The sequence below is a fragment of the Hypanus sabinus genome, chromosome 7, assembly GCF_030144855.1.
Source record: "Hypanus sabinus isolate sHypSab1 chromosome 7, sHypSab1.hap1, whole genome shotgun sequence".
NCBI lineage: Eukaryota > Metazoa > Chordata > Chondrichthyes > Myliobatiformes > Dasyatidae > Hypanus > Hypanus sabinus.
The window spans coordinates 10,816,804-10,838,101 of record NC_082712.1 but is presented as its reverse complement, the minus strand read 5'-3'; the positions used below and the strand labels follow the sequence as shown (position 1 = coordinate 10,838,101).

At 48.1% G+C, this 21,298-nt stretch overlaps 1 protein-coding gene across 1 annotated transcript in view; it reads left to right on the top strand.

The window, feature by feature from the left end:
- Positions 1-1,654: 1,654 nt before the first annotated feature.
- The window catches only part of LOC132396473 (uncharacterized), a 100,763-nt gene continuing 81,119 nt past the window's right edge, over positions 1,655-21,298 (top strand). Inside the window, exons 1-7 of the mRNA XM_059974015.1 lie at positions 1,655-1,805; positions 6,149-6,336; positions 8,082-8,139; positions 8,578-8,671; positions 9,176-9,383; positions 11,025-11,158; positions 17,751-18,019. Coding sequence (XP_059829998.1) covers positions 1,655-1,805; positions 6,149-6,336; positions 8,082-8,139; positions 8,578-8,671; positions 9,176-9,383; positions 11,025-11,158; positions 17,751-18,019 — 1,102 coding nt within the window. The remainder of the gene's footprint in view (positions 1,806-6,148; positions 6,337-8,081; positions 8,140-8,577; positions 8,672-9,175; positions 9,384-11,024; positions 11,159-17,750; positions 18,020-21,298) is intronic.

The window sequence follows — 21,298 nt, the reverse complement described above, 5'->3', positions numbered from 1 at the left end:
GACAGAGTCCATGGAGGGGAGGCTGGTTTCCGTGATGCGCTGGGGTATGCTTCAACTCTCTGCTGTTTCTTGTGGTCACATGCAGAATAGTTGCCTTACCAATCCATGGTACATCGAGATGGAAAGCTCTCTATGGTGCATTAATAAAAATCGTTCAGCACCAACGGGGAAATACCAAATTTCTTTGGCCTCCTGAGGACATAGAGGCATTGGTGAGCTTTCCCAGCCATGAAGTCAATGTGACTGGACTGAGATACTCATCCCCAGGAACTTGAAGCTCGCAACCCTCTCCATCGCAGTATCATTGACGAAGACAGTCCTGATGTCCCAGAACTTGTCCGGATGCTGATTCTCGACCTGAAAGGTCAACAATTCCTTCCACCCCAAAGATGCCGCCTGACCCGTTGAGGTTCTCCAGCATCTACTGTGTTTCTCCAGATTCCAGCACCTAAAGTCTCTTGCGTCTCCCCAGGGAGTGGGATTCATTGTGCTTGGGATGGGAACAAAATTTAGAGGCTCACGCACAAACTGCTAGAGGAACTCAGAAGGTCAGGTGATATCTATGGTGGGGAATAAACAGCCCATGTTTTAGGCCAAGACCTTCATCAGGAATGGAAAGAAAAGGGAAACCAGAATAAGAAGGTGAGGAGAGGGAAGGAGTACAAGGTGATAGGTGAGACCTGAATGAGATTTTAAATCATGAGAGGTATAAATAGGGTAAACAACCTGAATCACTTCCCCATGGTAGAAATGTCAAACACCAGAGCAGCACACAAAACGCTGAGGAACTCAGCAGGTCAGACAGCAACTATGGAAATGAAAAAGTCTGTATGACTAGCTAAGTTCCTGCAGCATTTCAAGTGTGTTGCTGTGGATTTCCAGCATCTGCAAAATCTCTTGTGTTAATGACACACCAGAGGACATATTTTTAAGGTTGAGGGTAAAGGTTTAAAGGTGATGTGAGGGGTAAGTTTTTATACAGACAATTGGACGTGCCTAGAATGGGTTACCAGGGGTTGGAGTGGAATCGGGCAGTTTGTTGGAATGATAAGGGCACATGAATGGACGGATATGGACGATACAGGTGAGGAGATAATTTAGGATAAATTGGCATAAAATTTGGAACAACATGTTAGAGGATAGGGCTTTCTTCCCTGAAGTGTGGGAGAATGAGGGAGCTATACAAAATTATGAAGGGTATAGATAACATAAATGCAAGCAGGCTTTTCCTCTGAGACTAATACGAGAGGTCAGGGGTTAAGGGTAAAAGGTGATATGTTCGAAGGGTCATGAGGGTGTGAAAGGAGCTCCCAGTGGGATGCTGGTTTGATTTCAACATTTAAGAGAAATTCTGATAGATACAGAGATGGGAGGGGTGTGGAGGGTTATGATATGGGAGCAGGTCGGTCGGTGGGACAAGGCAGCTGATAGTTCAGAATGAACTAGATGGGCCGAGCAGCCTCTTTCTGTGCTGCAGTGTTCTGTGACTCTTGTGGGATGAATAGCCTACCCCCAGTGCTCTACGTTCTATGTTTGTGGTAAAACGCATGAAGCAAAGGGACAGGAAGTTCATGCTCACATCTACCAACAGAATGAAAATATCTGGCAAAGAGGTCACTCGCTGTGTGACTCGGGCGGTGAGACGGTGCGTGACATGGGCGGTGAGACGGTGCGTGACACAGACGGTGAGACGGTGCGTGACACGGGCGGAGAGACGGTGCGTGACACGGGCGGTGAGACGGTGCGTGACACGGGCGGTGAGACGGTGCGTGACTCGGGCGGTGAGACGGTGCGTGACACGGGCGGTGAGACGGTGCGTGACACGGGCGGTGCATGACACGGGCAGTGCGTGACACGGGTGGTGCGTGACACGGGCGGTGAGACGGACGGTGCGTGACTCGGGTGGAGGGACGGTGCGTGACACGGGCAGTGAGACGGACGGTGCGTGACTCGGGCGGAGAGACGGACGGTGCGAGACTCGGGCGGAGAGACGGTGCGTGACTCGGGCGGAGAGACGGACGGTGCGTGACTCGGGCGGAGAGACCGACGGTGCGTGACTCGGGCGGAGAGACGGTGCGTGACTCGGGCTGTGAGACGGTGCGTGACACGGGTGGTGCGTGACACCGGCGGAGAGACGGTGCGTGACACGGGCGGTGAGACGGTGTGTGACTCGGGCGGAGAGACGGTGCGTGACTCGGGCGGTGCGTGACTTGGGCGGAGAGATGGTGCGTGACACGGGCGGTGAGACGGACGGTGCGTGACACGGGCGGTGAGACGGACGGTGCGTGACACGGGCGGTGAGACGGACGGTGCGTGACACGGGCGGTGAGACGGACGGTGTGTGACACGGGCGGTGAGACGGTGTGTGACTCGGGCGGAGAGACGGTGCGTGACTCGGGCGGTGAGACGGACGGTGTGTGACACGGGCGGTGAGACGGTGCGTGACACGGGCGGAGAGACGGTGCATGACACGGGCGGTGAGACGGTGCGTGACACGGGTGGTGCGTGACACCGGCGGAGAGACGGTGCGTGACACGGGCGGTGAGACGGTGCGTGACACGGCCAGTGAGACTGCGTGACACTGGATAAGGTGCATGGTCATCTGGGAGTCATGACCCTCTCTTTCCCCTCCCTGCCAGATACATTTATTAATTTATTTGTCTGTTTGTGTTTATTTATTTATTGAGATATAGCGCAGAATAGGCCCTTCCAGCCCCACCACCCAGCAACACCTAATTAGACCCTTGCCTAATCATGGGACAATTTACAGTGACCAATCAGCCTCCCAGCTGGAACAGCTTTGCTCTATGGGAGGAATCTGGAGCACCCGGAGGATACCCTCACAGTCACAGAGAGGACGTACAAACTCATTGGCAGTGGCAGGAATTGAATCGGGCTCGCTGGTACTGTAAAGCATTGTGTTACCCACTACGGTACAGTGATAACCCGCATTTTAAGATATGTCCCTTCATCTCTGTCCAACCACGTCCCCATGCAGAGGGGAGAGAGGAATCTTCACTTCAGATACAACCCGTGCTGTTTGAGTGTCTCTGGATGGCGATGGTGGCTTAGCGTATCAGGTCAATGTTGTGAGAGCAGCAATGGGTACCGAGCAAGTACTCTGCACCTTGGCTCAATCTGTTGTTTACATCCAAGCAGCACGGGCAGGACAGATGGTGCTTAATTTTATTTCTGCTCATCCAGGTGATTGTTGTCCGTTCCAAGGGATGGAAAGTTCACCATTTGGCAACTCCGAGAAACTCAAACAGCGTGGGTTTTTGTGAAGTGAGGTGATGCCCCCCACCAACCTTCTAAATTCCAACAAGTACAGGCCCAGAACCATCAAACATTCTTCATATGATAGCTCTTTCAATCCTGGAATCATCCTTGTGAACCTCCTCTGAACCCTCTCCAATGCCAGCACATCTTTTCTTAGATAAGGGGACCAAAACTGTCCACAGTACTCAAGGTGAGACCTCACCAGTGCTTTATAAAGACTCAGCATCACATGCTCTTGTAGGCTAGACCTCTTGAAATTAATGTTAACATTGCACTTACCTTCCTCACCACTGACTCAACCTGCAAGTTAACCTTCAGGGTGTTCCTCACAAGGACTCCCAAGTCCCTCTGCATCTTAGATTTCTGGATTTTCACCACATTTAGAAAATAGTCTGCATATTTATTTCTTCTACCAAAGTGCAGAACGATGCATTTTCCAACATTGTATTTCATTTGCCACTTTCTTGCCCATTCTCCTAATCTGTCCTTCTGCATCCTACCTGTTTCCTCAACACTTCCTGCCCCTCCATCAATCTTCATATCATCTGCAAACTTGGCAACAAGGCCACCTATTCCATCATCTATATCATTGATATACAGCATAAAAAGAAGTGGTCCCAACACCAACCCCCGTGGAACACCACTAGTCACTGGCAGCCAACCAGACAAGGATCCTTTTATTCCCACTCGCTGCCTCTCACCAATCAGCCAATGCTCTGACCACGCCAGTAACCTTCCTGTACTACCATGGGCTCTTAACTTGGTAAGCAGCCTCATGTGTGTCACCTTATCAATGACCTTCTGAAAATCCAAATATACAACATCCACTACATCCCCTCTATCTATCCTACGTGTAGTCTCAAAGGATTCCAACAGACTTGTCAGACTAGATTTTCCTTTATGGAAGCTATGTTCACTTTGTTCTATTTTGCCCTGTATCACCAAGCACTCTGTAAAAGTGCAACAAGATCATTCACCTTATTTTTTATACTCTGTGCACTGAGATATAACACTTTTAAGTACTGTATTTGCTCCCCTTTTTGATTCTGCATCCCTAATGCACTGATACTCACCCTGCTGGCTGCAATTACATCTTATCATCTACCTCTCCTTCCTGACAGGCTGACTGCACATTATCTTTGCCTTTTCACCATCTGTCCTCTCCGAGTTCCTTCAGTCTGGTTCCCACCGTCTACCAAATTAGTTTAAATCCTCCCCACAGCTCTAACAAACCTGCCCTTGAGAATATTGGTTCCCCTTGGGTTCAGGTGCAACCCGATACTTTTGAACAGGTCACACCTCCCCCAGAAGAGATCCCAATGATCGAAGAACAGAAAGCCCTGCCCCCTGCACCAACTTCAGCCACACATTTATCTGCCAAATTATCCTGTTTTTATCCTCCTACTCCCAGTCCACTGGGAGCCAAACACCACAGAGTGGGGGGTAGCACCAAGACAACAGCCTCTCTCCCAGTGTCTGGTGTAGAGGCATAGAGACTTGCAACCTATGGACAGACCTTTCGGCCCTCTGAGTGCATACTGACCTTCAGCCACTCACTCTGCAGTAATGTTCATTCTGCAGAGCCAAATTCAATGGCTCAGGAACAGCATCCCCCCCCCCCCCATCAGATTTCTGAATGATCCACGTACCAGTGAACACTTTTTTTTGGGAATTACTTTACTTTTTGAAATTTATAGTTATTTTATGAATTTGCCCTGTACTGCTGCTGCAAAAACAACAGTAGAGAGTGATAACACCAAACAAGGGAACGTCTGAAGATGTTGGATATCCAAAGCTGCACTCACAGAATGCTGAAGGGACTCAGCAGGCCGGGGAGCATTAATGGAAGTGAGTGAACAGTCGACATTGTGGGCCGAGACCCTTCATCTGTCTTGAAGAAGGGTCTCAGCCCGAAACATTGACTGTTTACTCTTTTCCATAGATGCTCTCCGGCCTGCTGAGTTCCTCCAGTATTGTGTGTGTGTTTCAGGTTAATAAACCTGCTTCCTTAAGGTTGTCATAGCCGGGGGGGGGGGGGGGGGGTGGGGTGGTAGTGGGTATAAGCTCCCCTGATCTATTAAATTCTCCCAATGGCATACATCTCAAATAGCCTCTGACAACCAAGTCCAGCTCCTGGGCTTCACGTGAGGCTTAGCTACTAAAGCCGGCGGAACCGTTTCTACTGACAGGAGAAGGAAGCAGTCACACTGGGCAGATGGAACTCCTCACGGCAGCTCATCTCGGAGAAGGAAAACTCCGATCTCAAGCCTCCACTGCCTTGCTGCCATACCCACTCATGGGGGAGTAAACCCCGAGGAAAATCTGGAAATGGACTCCCTCAGGCAGTCCTACGTTGAATCCAGCGCGGACTGCCAGTTCCTGTGATTGTGCGGAGAGGGGGTGCCAGCTTGCTGTCCGTATCACACAGCCCGGGCTCGCCTACAGGCGTGTGTATAACAGTTAGGTTGCAACATCCGTGCTTAACCCCGAACGGCGAGGACCCTCAATAAACCTGATTCTCATTCTGCAACTTCCTCAAATTGAACCCCTCGGCCCACACCCGGGGCAGCTCACAGTGGTAACTGGGGAGCCACGGTAGCGTGGCAGTTAGCATGATGTTATTACAGCTCAGGCAGGTGGAGTTGGGAGTTCAATTCCAGAGATCTTCCCAGGTGCACGAGGGCTTCCTCCCACAGTCCAACGATATGTTTAATTGCTCATTGTAACTTGTCCTGTGATCAGGTTTGGATGAAATTGGTGGATCGCTGGGTGGTGCAGCTCGTTGCTCCGGAAGGGCTTACTCCACCCTGAATCTCAGAAAAAATTTAGCCCACTGACCTCTCTGCCCCTCTCACTCTTCCTATCCCAGAGTGCCTTTTCGTCACCGACTACTTCACCAGGACCCCCCGCAAGCTCAATGCCTTCACCTCCTTCACCAGCGCCGAGCTCTTCCATTTCCACGTACCCGAGGACACCGTGGTGGCCGTCTGGAACCTGATCACCTTCAAGGAGCAAGGGGGCAGCTTTGGCGATTCCTGTCCGGATCGAGACATCACCGTGTGAGTGGTCCGGGGTGGGGTTGCGTCCGCCGGTGAACAGGGTGGGAACGCGCACTGCTTTCACACATCCTTTGGCCTGCCAACCCTTACGAGCCTCCTCACAGCGACGGGTCACTGAGTCAGAGGGTCAGAGGGTCAGAGGGTCACTGAGTCAGAGGGTCAGAGGGTCAGAGGGTTTGGGGTTTGTGCCTGAATCCAGAAACAAGCACTCCCAGCTGATACTGAATGGGGTGGGGTGGGCCTTGGTTCAGATAATCCAAGTTCAAGTTGATATCTCAAACAATACAACATTCCTCCAGTCCGTGGTTCCAGGGTGCATCGACTATATTCACTATTCGTGTACACACACACACGTATATATCTGCATGTGTAAATGTATTGTGCAGCACAGGTAAACCGCTCGCGGTCCTAGCGATGAGACATCGGTTATCGCAGGGTATTCATCAGTCTCACAGCCTGGGGGAAGAAGCAGTTACCTAGTCTGGTATTCCGAGTCCTGATGCTCCTGTACCTCCTTCCTGATGGTAGTGGGTCAGAGATTGTGGGTAGCAGGGATCCTCAACATAGTCTCAAGCCCTTTGACTACACCACTCCAGGTAAATGTCATAAATGGAGTGGGGAAGTGATCCTCCAGGCCGTTTTTACTGTCCTCGGTAGGATCCTCCTCAATCAGACACTTGGCAACGTGTCCAGCCACCTGGCAGGTAGTCCCGATCTAGAGGAGTTTTACGCACACAAAAACGCTGGAGAACTCAGCTGGTCAGGCAGCGTCTATAGAGGGGAGTAAAGAGTGGACTCTTCGGGCTGAGGCTCTTCCTGACTGCCATGGCTCACGTGGGGAGAGAAAACACTGGGAAAGAGCCCGTTCACACCTGGCAGAGGGTGTCTGCAGCCTCGCAGCATCCAGGAAATCTGTCCCTATTCATCGTGCCAGTCTCCCAAACCCTTGTACTGTATGTCTACAAGATGCCCACATCCCCAAAACGTAAAATAATAGAAGTAATTAAAATCTAAATTTGCACATCCCCAATTTTAATCTTCCATGGATGGTAGCCGAGATTTTACTGAGGAATTCTGTTTGCCAGTAATCAACAATAGGGTTCGATTCCCACTCTGTCTTCAAGGAGCTTGTACTGTGATTGCATGGGTTTCCTCTGGCTATCCCGGTTTCCTCCCCCATTCCAGACACGTACGGGTTAGGGTAGTAAGTTGTGGGCAACACCAGAAATCCCCATCTGTGTGGGTCGGTGACACAAGCGACATATCATTTCACTAACTGTTTCAATGTACTAGGATAGTGGTCACCAACCTTTTTAAGCCCAAGATCCCATACCTCGGCCTTAGTGAAAGGCAAGATTGACCCCACATCAATTAGTTACACGCATGCGCACCAGGGCAGAAAAGACCGGAAGTAGAAATAATATATAAACACCTGGGGTACCCACTTTTTTCCCCCACTGCGGACCGGTTTAATATTGAAAATATTCTTGTGGACCGGCTGACAGGGGCGGGGGGGGGGGGGGGGGGGGGTGGTGGTGGTGGTCAGTTGTTAAGCACAACCGGTATATAGCGATACTCGAAGCAGGTTCCTTATGTCCAGACTATTCTAGTTTTGGCGGCTCTCGACTTCTGTCCCGCTTGCTCACGTGTTTTTTCCGCTGAGAAAACTTAGCGGGTTTGTCTTTAAGTGCTGAGCGCTTGGACTCAGGGTACTGAAGCAGTTTTGTGACATTGCCTCATTAGACAGCCTCTGGGCCCGAACTCGGCCTCCTGCCCGCCTGCCGCCAGACGCCTTGGCCAGGTAAGGCTGGTCGTGGGTGGGGTGAGAAGACAAGTTTGGGGCCGTGGCAGTCACAGTCCGGAGAGCGCGGCCGACCGAGCGGGGAGTGCGACAGCCTGCCCCCTTGTAGGATCTGTCGGCTGACAAATGTTTTTCCAATAGATCGCAGCGCGGTAGCAGCTCTGATACTTACGAAATGCTGAGCCCGAATTAGGTCGTCTGTGAATATCTTAGCACCGGGTTCCCCACGAATATTCAGTGTGGTAAACAGGTTCAGAGGCAGCGCTCCGGGCCAGTAGCGACGGCACTTCCCGAGGCCAACCGGTGATCCCTGATGCGAGGGTATCCCAGCGTTTAGTCGCCCGATGACTTCGCGTGGGTTCAAGTGGGCTGACAGGGAATGAGGAAAAGTGCAGCTGACTCGTATCGTTTCCTTGCGGCCCGGTGGTTGGGGACCAGTGTGCAGCGTGGGAGAGCTATGCGCACGCGTAGTTCCAGTGCGGACAGAAAACACGGAACTAAAACACCGCAACCCGGAAACAATCTCTCAACGGTATTTGTGTATTTATTTTTCATTTTGTTTTTGTCGGGATCAGCTGGGAAAGTCTCAAGGATCGACGGGTTGACCACTATACTAGGACATGCAAAGCTGAGCTAACCTCCCTCTCTTAAAGAAAAGGAAATCTGCGGGTGCTGGAAATCCAAGCAACACACCCAAAATGGCGGAGAGACTGTGCAGGTCCCGCAGCGTCTGTGGAAAAGAGTGAACAGTCCTGATGAAGGGTCTTGGCTCGAAACGTCGACTGTTTATTCCTCTCCATAGATGCTGCGCTCCTCCGGCATTTTGTGTGTGTTGCTCTCTCTCTCTAACACTCGCTCCTTCCCTCTGCCTTTCTCTCTCCTCGCTCCCTCTGAGTGTAAACCTCTCTGCCTCCCAGCTCCATTGCTTCCCGAAGCCTCCCTCAGACGCCCGTCCTCACGCCTCCGCTGTTGTTCATTGCATTCATAGAGCTCTCGGAGTGTAAGTCACCCTCTGCCTCTCACTTCTCTCCACCAGATACTTTCGGTCCGGAGCACCGCCGGTGATTAACCCGCTCCACAGCCGCTTCCCGGCCGATACCGTGGTGCCGGGGTCCTTCGCGGTCACTCTCACCTGGAATTTACCCAACCGCACGACGGGCATTTTTAACATTAGCAGCCCGCTCCCCGGAGACTGGTTCCTAGCTGCTCATTTACCAAAGGACAGAGGGAAGATATCCGTCAAGGTAAATACACAAGAGCTTCTGCAGTTGCTGGAAATCCAGAGCAAGGCACACAAAATGCTGGAGGATCTGGCAGCATCTAAGGAGAGGAATAAATCAGCTGGAAAGGTTCCTCCAGCATTTCTATCTGTCTACCTATTTATCTGTCTAGATAGATATCAAGCCATTTTGCTAGCAATCACAGGACCATTCACAATGCCTGACTGGTAGGTTATGGACGGTGGGAAGTACCTGGATAATGCATTCTACAGGGTGGACGAACGAACTCGTTACAGAGGGCGTTGGAATTGAACTACGAACCCCGAGCTCTGAGAGTTTCGCGCCAAATGCTACGCTGCTGTGGCGCGCAAGGCAACAGCGGGATGCTGGAGGAAATGGTGGTGGTGAAGAGGGTAGGTCTCCAAAGAAAAACGTCACAAGATTATTCAAACATTGCTGAAATGTTTATTTACAACACTTGGGTCCAGTGGCGCCAGGTGTGACCCCGCAGCCATCGGGCACCTACCTGGACCTGCTTCACTCGCTGCTGATTCCACAGTCTGGACTCGCTTCCACGTTCTGTGTACCAATTGTCTATAATTTTTAATGTTTGTTGGTCTTTGTTGTGAGTGGTTTTTCGTGGTTTCTACTGCATTTCTTTGTTTCCTGCAAGAGGGTGAATCTCAAGGTTGTGTGTGGTATCTATACTTTGAGAACGTACCAAGGCACAATTTTCAGCCCATTTCATTTACACTGACCCACCTGCCTGTGTTTGAGCCACATCCCTCCAAACCTTTCCTGTCCTCGTACCTGTTCAAGTGTCCTGTCGGTGGTGTTAATGTACCTGCCTCAACCACTTCCTCTGGCAGTTCTACTGACCGGCCTCTTGCAGAACAAGTTACCCTCACATTCCTTTTAAATCTCTCCCCTCTTAAACCTACACCCTGTAGTTCTTGATTTCCCAAGCCTGCAGGGGGAAAACCTAGATGAATGGTGATTCTGCACCAATCAGGATTTTATACATAAACACAAGAGACTCTGCAGATGTTGGAAATCCAGAGCGACACACACAGAATGCTGGAGGAACTCAGCAGGCCAGGAAGTGTCCAGCCTTTTGTGTGTGTTGCTCTGGGTTTTATAAACAGCAGTAAGTTCACCCCTCAGTCTGCTACAGCCGAAGGAACGGTCTCCCTAGTTCCTCAAGCCCCAGCAGCAAGCTCAAAAGTCTTCTAGCACATTACAGCACAGTGAAAGCCTTTTGGCCCACAATGCTGTGCCAACCTTTTAACCTATATTAACATCAATCTAAGACTTCCTTGCCAGAGAGCCCTGTCCCCACTTCTCTTTCATCCATGTGTTTATCTAAAATTATCTTAATTGTCCCTAATGTATCTGCCTTTGCCACCACCCATGGCAGTGTGTTCCACCGCCCACCTGCCTCTGCATGAAGAACCTGCCTCTGAAACCTCCCCCATACTCCCCCTTGTATTAGCCATTTCCACGCTGGGAAAAAGCCTCTGGCTGTCCACTCAATCATGTTCAACGCCATTTCTGCACTATTTCCTGCTTAATGGTATCTTTCCTATTAGCTAGGTGACCTAAACTGCACACTGTGATCCAAAATGCCTCACCAGCATCTTTTTCCCTTTTACCTCCTGTCTTCAGGGCCTCTACGAAGAATGCCAGTACCTCTTCCAGCCACAGCTCATCGTGCAGAAACTGATTGGGATTCCTGTCCTGTATCCCGGCTACGTGATGGATCAGATGATCCCAGCCCACAACAGATCGGCACTCTACAAGTAAGTGAGCTGTCGAACTCTCCCCGGCTGGAGTCACTCTGGGGCGCAGGGGAGAGCGCAGGTTGCGCAGGCGTTCTCGGATTCAGATTTGTTTATTCATCACGCCTACGTCGAAACACACCGCGAGATGTGTCGTTTGTGCTAACAACCACCACGACCTAAGGATAAATGGGTGGCCGCACATCTAGAAGGGAAACCGATCTCAAACCTCTGTATGGGGAAGGATTCAGGAGTACACCCCGAGGAAAATCCGGAGCTGGAGACCCTAAGGCAGTCCCACCCTGAGTTCATTACTGACTGGCAACCTCTGTGATGCCGCTGGTGCCAAACCATATCGGTCTCTGTCGTTCTTTGGGTTCATCAGAAGCGCGGAGAGGGGGAGCTTGCTACACGGGCAACAGCTCACTCTCCATATCGTACTGTCCTGGCTTGGGTATCAGCTGTGTAGATACCTCGGGACCAACATCCATCCGTGATAACGCCTGACCAGCAGAGGCCTCACAGTATGTGACAAACTGTTTTGTGGCGGCAATACAGTGCAAAGCATAACAGCTATAAATTACAACAAGAAGCACAAGAAATGTTATACCTGTAACATTTTAAATTACATATGTAGTGCAAAAAGAAAGCAAAAAAATAGTGAGGTTCATGGCTGGGTTCATTGTCCACTCAGAAATCTGACAGTGGAGGGGAAGAAGCTGTTCCTGAAACATTGAGTGTGTGTCTCCAGGCTCCTGTACCTCCTCCTTGATGGTAGCAATGAGAAGAGGGCAGTGTCGGGGGTCCTCAGTGATGGATGCCACCTTTCTTTGAGACATTGCCTCTTGAAACTGGCCTGGATGCTGGTGAGACTGATGCCCATGATGAAGCCGGCCGAGTTTGTAACTGTCCGCAACTTTTTCCGATCCTACGTACTGGCCCTCCATACAGACGGCCAGTTAGAATTCTCTCCACAGTACATCTATAGAAATTTGGTTTGTCCTTGGTGACAAGGGAGGTGGCTAACAGTCCTTCAAAACCTCTGAGCCCCTTCAGCTCCCACACAAAGCCCACACTCCCTCCCTGCTAGCTACTCATTCCAATACCCCATCCAGTCATAAGAACAGAAGGAAATGGGAGTAGAGCTGGGGCTCTCGGCCCATCAATCCTGCCCCATCACTCCGTATAAGACATTGGTGAGACTGCCCTTGGAGTATTGTGAATGGTTCTGGGCTCCTTATCTAAGAAAAGATATGCTGGCAATGGAGAGGGTCCAGAAGAGGTTCACGAGAAAGATTATGTGAATGAAAGGGTTAATGTATGAGGAGCATTCGGTGGCTCTGGACCTGTACTTGCTGGAGTTTAGCTGAATGAGAGGAGGGAGGGAGCTCATTGAAACCTATGAAATATTGGAAGACCTAGGTAGAATGGATAGGAGAGGATTTTTCCTATAGTGGGAGAGTCTAAGATGAGACATTGTCATAGACAGCTCTAGAGGCCAAGCCTCTGGGTATATTCAAAGTGGAGGTTGATATGTTCTTGATTAGGCAGAGCATCAAAGGTTCTTGGGAGAAGACAGGAGAATGAGGTTGAGAGGGGTAATAAATCAGCCATGATGGAGTAGCAGAGCAGACTTGATGGGCCGAATGGCCTAATTCTGCTCCTATGTCATATGGTCTTATGGCCGATCTATGCTGGCCTTGTTTCTTCTTCTTTATTAGTTCCCAAAGTCCTCAATTCCCCAATCAGTAGAACATAAAACCCGGAAGAGGTCCTTTGCCCTGTCATGTCTGCACTGACCTTGATGTCAAATCAAACTAATTCATATCCTCCCATTCTCTACTTGCTCGTGTTGTCTGTCTAAGAGAGCAATATTGAGTCGGCTTCCACCACCACCCCAGGCAGTTGACCACTGTCTGTGTAACAAACACACCCACACATCCCCTTTAAACCCCCCCTCTCAAGTTAAATGAATGTTCTCTGGTTCTCAATATTTAACTCTGAGCAAAAGATTCTGACTATCTACTTTATCTATGCCTCTCATAATTTTATGAACCTCTATCAGATCTCCCCTCAGCCTCTGCTGCTCCAGAGAAAACAACCTGCGTTTGTCCATCCTCTCGTTATAGCGCATGCCCTCTAAACCAGGCAGCATTTTTAACACTTTCAGCAAATCTATAGAATAATAACAGTGACAGAATCAATGAAAATCTGCTTGACTAGGGTGCTCAACCATAGGGCAGAAGACAACAAACTGTGCAAATACAAAAATAAATAAATAATGATAATGATAAATAAATTAGCAATAAATATTGAGAACATGAGATGAAGAGTCCTTGAAAGTGAGTCCATAGGTTGTGGGAACATTTCAATAATGGGGTAAGTGAAGTTGAGTGAAGCTATTCCCTTTGGTTCAAGAGCCTGATGGTTGAGGGATTGTAACTGTTCCTGAACCTGGTGGTGGTGTTCCTGAGGCTCTTGTAATTTCTTCCTGATCTCAGCAGCAAGGAGAGAACATGGCCTGCATGGTGGGGGTCCCTGATGATGGACGCTGCTTTCCTACGACAGCATTTCATGTCGATGTGTTCAGTGGTTGGGAGGGTTTTATCCGTGATGTACTGGTCTGTATCCACTACTTTTTGTAGGATTTTCCATTCAAGGGCATTGGTGTTTCTATACCAGGCTGTGATGGACAAGTAGTAAGTAATATTGAGAGCAGGAGTTGGAGAGTGCTTGAAAATGAGTCAAAACTGAACACAGTACGCTAAATACAGTCAAAAATAAGTTCAATACAGCTGTAACCATCACTCCTGACTCAAATTTAATGCTCCAACTAATAAAGACAACATCTTTACCAACTTATTAACTTGTGTGTCTGGTTTCAGGGTGGAATGGATGTAGACCCCAAGATCTTTAATTGATCTCCTTCCACCAGAAACTGACCACTTGGCACTACATGGATTTTTTTTTGTTCTATTTGTGTTATTTCTTCTATAATTATGTCTAATTTATCTTCAGTTTGTTCTTGTGAATGTTACATCTCTAATGCCTGTGAAGCACGTTTTTCATTGCACCTGTGCATGTAGCAATAACCTTGACTTTGAAGTCTACCTAATCATCGGGTCTCCACAACTCTTGGGGCAGAGAATTCCAGGGCTTTGCCATCCTCTGGAAAAATTTCCATGCACACAGGTTTTTGATCACCAAGCCCCTTTTCTTCTAACTACCTTTAGAACAGAGATGAGGGGGTTCTTTCGCCGGAGGGTGGTGAGTCTGGAATTCATTGCCATAGACAGCTATGGAGGTTGATAGATTTTTGATTACTTATGATGTCAAAAGTCACAGGGAGAAAACAGGAGAATGGGGTTGAGAGGGATTATAACTCTGCCATGATGGAATGGTGGAACAGACTCGATGGGCCAAATGGCCTAATCCTATTCCTATGTCCAATGGTCTTATGGTCTCTGGAAGACTTTTAAAGAGAGCAAACCCTCGCAAGGCAGAAGGTCCAGGTGGTGTACCTGGTAAGGTTCCGAAAACCTGCACTAAACAACTAGCGGGAGTATTCAAGGACATTTTCAACCACTGCCTGCTACAGGTGGAAGTTGCCATTTGCTTCAAAAATGCAACAATTATACCAGTGCCTAAGAAGAATAATGTGACCGGCTTTAATAACTATCTCCCGGTAGCACTCGCACCTACAGTGATGAAATGCTTTGAGAGGTTGGTCATGACTAGACTAAACTCCTGCCTCTGCAAGGACCTGGACCCACTGCAATTTTCCTTTCACCACAATAGGTCAACAGCAGATGCAATCTCAATGGCTCTTCATACGGCCTTAGACCATCTGGACAATACAAACACCTATGTCAGGATGCTGTTCATCAACTATAGCTCAGCATTTAACACCATCATTCCCACAATCCTGATTGAGAAGCTGCAGAACCTGGGCCTCTGTACCTCCCTCTGCAATTGGATCCTCAACTTCCTAACTGGAAGACCACAATCTGTGCGGATTGGTAATAACATATCCTCTTCGCTGATGATCAACACTGATGCACCTCAGGGGTGTGTGCTTAGCCCACTGCTCTACTCTCTCTATATTCCCATGACTGTGTGGCTAGGCATAGCTCAAATACCATCTATAAATTTGCTGATGATACAGTCATTGTTGGTAGAATCTCAGGTGGTGACAAGAGAGCGTACAGGAGTGAGATATGCCAACTAGTGGAGTGGTGTCACAGCAACAAGCTGGCACTCAACGTCAGTAAGATGAAAGAGCTGGTCGTGGATAAGGGTAAGATGAGGGAACACATACCAATCCTCATAGAGGGATCAGAAGTGGAGAGAGTGAGCAGCTTCAAGATCCTGGGTGTCAAGATCTCTGAGGATCTAACCTGGTTCTAACATATTGATGCAGTTATAAAGAAGGCAAGACAGTGACTATACTTGATTAAGAGTTTGACGAGATTTGGCATGTCAACAAAAACACTCAAAAACTTCTATAGATGTACCGTGGAGAGCATTCTGACAGGCTGCATCACTGTCTGGTATGGGGGTGGGTGCTACTGCACAGGACCAAAAGAAACTGCAGAGGGTTGTAAATCTAGTCAGCTCCATCTTGGGTACCAGCCTACAAAGTACCCAGGACATCTTCAGGGAACGGTGTCTCAGAAAGGCAGCGTCCATAATTAAGGACCTCCAGCACCCAGGGCATGCCCTTTTCTGACTGTTACCATCAGGTAGGAGGTACAGAAGCCTGAAGGCACACACTCAGCGATTCAGGAATAGCTTCTTCCCCTCTGCCTCCAATTCCTAAATCGACATTGAACCCTTGGACACTCCCTCACTTCTTTTAAAGTGTATAGTATTTCTGTTTTTTTTTTGTAGGATTTTTAATCTGTTCAATATACGTATACTGTGTAAAGTATACTGAATAAGATTTACTTATTACTTACTTACTTTTTTCTTCTATATTGCATTGAACTGCTGCTGCTAAGTTAACACATTTCATATCACATGCCGGTGATGATAATTCTGAATCTGAATTTCCATGCACACGTGATCAGAATCAGAATCAGGTTTAATATCACCAGCATATGCTGTGAAAATTGTTGACTTTATAGCAACAGAACAATACATGATAAATACAGAAAAACTCTGAATAATAGTAAATACATATATAAAATAGTTAAATCAGAATGAGTAGTGCAAAACAAATAAATAAAAATGTGGTGAGGTAGTGTTGGTGGGCTCAATGTCCATGAAAATCAGCTGCTTCCCTTGTATGTTCTGTTATTCAAGACCCTCCTCCTGCTGGCCCACCTTGCCATGCCCTGAGTGAGTCAGAGACCTCGCAATGAAGCAGCCCAGATGAGCCCATCAGCTTCGAGGCAGCTGATCCATTTCTGGTTAATTGAAGCCATTAACCCTGGCAGTGTTCCCAGTGCTCGAGAAACTCTCGAACCCCTCTCTGCCTGGTACAGATTTAATTCGGAGCCTGCAACCAGGAGGGGGTAGAAGCCAACTGAAGTGCCCCTAGGCTCGGAGCCTAAGGAGAGAGACATATAAATGCATGCATGCACGTGCACATATACTGACTCTGTGGGCATGAGGCCAGGGCAGACACAAGGAGCGCCATTGTAACAGCAAGTTGTTAATCTAAGCTGTGAGCCGTGATTGGAGGATTGGTGTTAATTAGTTCATTATTTTTGTTGCTGTTGACACACACTCAGCTTTTTCCCCTCTGCCATCAGATTCCTGAACGGCGCATGAACACTACCTCACTATTTTCCTCTCTTTTTGCACTGCTTATTTATATATTCTTCATTGCAACCGAGACAAACTTTTTGTGTATTGCACTGTACTGCTGCCACAGAACAACATATTTCCTTAAGGCCATGACATACAGGAGCAGAATTAAGCCATCTGGCCCATCAAGTCTGCTCCACCATTCCATTATGGCTGATCCATTTCCCTCTCAACCCCATCCTCCTGCCTTCTCCCCGTAACCTTTCACAGTCTGACTAATCAAGAATCTATTAACCTCTGCTCTAAATGCCGCCAATGGCTTGGCCTCCACAGCTGTCTGTGGCAACGAATTCCACAGATTCACCACCCTCTGGCTGAAGAAATTCATCCTCATCTCTGTTCTAAAAGGATGTCCCTCTATTCTGAAGCTGTGTTCTGTGGTCCCAGACTCCCCCACCAAAGTAAACACCCACTCTATCTTGGCCAGCATGTTTCAGTGAGATTCCCCCCCCATTCTAAATCGCAGTGAGTACAGGCCCAGAGTGCTGGTCATGTATTAACCCTTTCGTTCCCAGAATCATTCTCATGAACCTCCTCTGAACTTTCTCCAATTTCACGTGCTTCTGACTCTGAACTCGGATTTTGATTCTCTCTATAATTTATATTTTTTTATGTATTGCACTATACTGCTGCTACAAAACAACAAATTTCACGACGTAGGTTGGTGATTCTGATTTATTACAAGTATATCTGGTGAAATGCGTTGTTTTTGTGTTAACAACCAACAAGGATAATAAACTTGAATCTGATTCTGTTTACAATTCCAATTCTGACTCTCACCTTCCTTCCCAACCATCCCCAGGGTCTTCGTTCCTAGTTACACATCCCGGGTCACGGTTCAACTGTCGGACTGCAGCAGCAGTAACAAGACGATACGGAGTTGTCCGGTGTTGTTGAAAGTCCGAGCCAAGGCCCCTCCCTTGCACAACTCCAGCCACGTGGACTGCGGGCCACTGCACGTCTGTGAGCTGCGGCACCCGGCTCCCTTCTGGCAGCAGTGGTACTACGTGCTGGTGGAAAAATCCAACCGCAGTCTCAGCCTCCACTTCCGAATCGTGCTCCACATCACAGGTAGGATCTAAAAGCCGGTCCCCATCTCTCCTCACCTCCGTCCTTCAGATGAGATTCTTAAAGGTTTAAGATTCACTTAATTTGTTATCGAAATGTGCCGTTTGCGACAATGTCCGAGGATTGTGCTGGGGGCAGTCTGCAAGTGTTGCCATGCTTCCAATACCAACAGAGCACACCCACAAATTACTAAGTAAGTTTCGAAGGGAGCATTTTTTCCATTATCGGTTGAACCCTGTACCTGAGGGTCAGTGTTTGGTAGAAACATCGAGGCAAGCAATTGAACCAGCAAAGCTCAGGAGGCAATGCAGCAATTAATGGGATGAATAGAGAGTGACACTGTAGCAAATGGTAAATATAACTGTTGAGGGGTATTCTTACCAGCAACCAATCTCCAGAGTTGAAGATGGATAGCAGATTGAATTCAAAATGTAGCTCTGAACAATTAGACCTCAGATGTCTGCATTTGCATGGACGCGCCTGGAGTCAGTGAGGGATTGGCATTAATTTTTGGTGCCTGGAGTGTGGCTGCGAAGAAGGAGGTGTGTGAAGACTATATGGAACTCAAAGGAAGCACTGTAGATACATTGGATCTTTAGCATATAAAATGTCATGTAATATTGGACCGAGCAGTCCTCTTCTTCCAAGAGTGATTCTCCTCAATATAATGCCTGTTGCTTGGTTTTGCTGAATTAAACACTATTCACTAGCTTCTTTCTGTGTGTCTCTCTGGTGACTTCGTGCAAGTTACTACAGTGATCTGATCTGTGACTGGGGTTCAATTCCAACTGCTGCCTGTGAGGAGTTTTTACGCTCTCCCCATGGCCGCATGGGTTTCCTCCGACTGCTCGGGTTTCCTCCCACAGTCCAAAGATTTACAGATTAGTGCTAGTAAGTTGTGGGAATGCTATCTTGGTGCCAAAGGTGTGGGGGACACTTGTGGGGTGTCCCCAGCACACCCTTGTACTGTGTAGGTTGTTTGCGCAGAGCAACGCATTTCATTGTGCCTTTCAATGCACATGTGACAAATAAAACAAATTTTTAAAATCTTTATAAATGTGCTTGAGGATCAGCATGGACCAAGTGGGCTGATGGGCCTAATTCCTTGACTCTTTGGCTTTATGACACTCCATTTACAAGCACTTGGGCCGAAGTAATCTATGCCATCAGGTAGATGCAAAGTGATTGTTCAATGGATGTGTAATGGTCTTGCAATGCATTTGTAATGATTACAGAGTGGGCATGCAAGGCATGGATACGTGAGCAATGGACCTGCAGATGTCATTCAGTGGGCATGTGATGGACTGTGCTATGGATTGGTGGCAAGGTCAAGGTCATTATTGCAGCCCGTAGTGGTCTTCTAGCCTTTGCCACTGGTCCACTTGTCTGTAAGGCAAGTTACACTCTCAAATATTCCCTCTACAATGAGTGTGACACAGTAGCATAACAGTGACCGTAGTTCAATTCCTGCCGCTGCCTGTAAGGAGTTTGTACGTTCTCCCCGTGACTGCGCGGTTTTGCTCTGGGTGCTCCGGTTTCCTCCCACATTCCAAAGGCATGCCGGTTAAGGTTAATGAGCTGTTGCCCCCAGAGGCATGGTGACATTTGCAGGCTGACCCCAGCACACCCCCAGGCTGCAGTGGCCGTTATCACTGCAGTTCAACGCTTCAGTGTACATCATGGTGGGCACAGGTTGGATTTCAACTTTTAAGAGAAATTTGGATAGGTACATGGATGGGAAGAGTTGGGATTAGGCAGAATGGACTAGATGGGCTGACAGGCCTGTTTCTGTGTTGTAGTGTTCTGTGACTCTAGGTGACAAGTAAAGCTAACCTTTAAAATAAATCTTTAAAGGACACAGGAGCACGGGTGTATTCAGGAGGAATGCTCATTTATGGCAACATATGGCTGGGAGGGACTTTCTGTAACTGTCTGACAAACATGATAAAACAAGAAGAAATAATAAATATATAATCCAGCCTAATGAATACACACAAGCAGGCAGTGATTCCAATTACTCTGAATTCATGAAGCAGAAAGAGGTGTCCTCATTCAGATGAAATATTCATGTTTTGAGCTGTGATTTCACTTGGCGATGGACTTACGTGATGAACTCAGTGCAGTAGCTCTGATTCACCATGAGCTACAGGGGCAGGGGACAACACCGCTTGCAGATGTGCACCTGCACACGTGGGCATGCATATATCTGTGTTCACGAGCATATCTGTACACGTGTACACACGCATGTGCCCTTCCGTTGCCCCTCCTGTGGGTGAGTGGGAATTGAATGAGGGTGGAGTTAGTGGGAAAGCAAAAATTAATATTGTATTGTGTTCAACTACAGATTGTTGCAATATTCATGGACTCGGGCTCTTGGACTATATACTTTTTTTGATGTGACTGCCTTTTACTGCTATCTCATATGCATTTGCTCTATGTAGCGTGGTGAAGATACATCTTTACCAAAAGGAGAGTAAGGCATTCCTTCCCTCCGCTCACCAGCAGGTCACCCTTGGGCAAGGTGTGGCACCTGCTCAGGGTCATGTGAAGCCATGGGAGCAGGTGGTGGATGGTCGTATGAGCAGCCGGTGCAGATCACAAGTCCTGGTTATGTGACCACTGACACCAGGCAGACAATCTCTGAAGAGTATTGATAATGGCTGGGCTCACCCATCTTGTAAAGACACTGCCCAGAGGAAGGCAATGGCAAACCACTTCAATAGTATAATTTGCCAAGAACTATAAAGGTCATGGAAAGACCATGATCGCCCATGTCATATGGCACGGCACATAACAATGACATCTTATATGCGGTATATGTGCCTTGTGCTGTGTGTGACTGTTAGTATTGTGTTTTGTACCTTGGCCCCAGAGTAGCACTATTACATTTGGCTGCATTCAATTAAATTCATGTATGGTTGAATTGAACTTGAACTGGAATTCGAACTTAATAGGTTGCAGGGAGTTAACCTATTAATTTTGACGTCTACTTATGAAGTTTATGCAAGCTGTCAGTAAATTCGAGATTGATGGGATGGTTCTGAGGGCTTGCATACAGACGTTGGGCTGAAGAACCTCTTTCAGTGTTTGAAGGGAATAAGACCATAAGACAGAGGAGAAGAATTGTGACATTCAGCCTACTGAATCTGTTCTTGGGTGAAAATGCTGACAGCCCTATCGAATCAGGAGCAAGAGAGGAGGTGACTCAGATCTGTGAGTGAGATTTAAGACCATAAGACATGAGAGCAGGATGAGGTCATCTGGCCCATCAAGTCTGCTCTG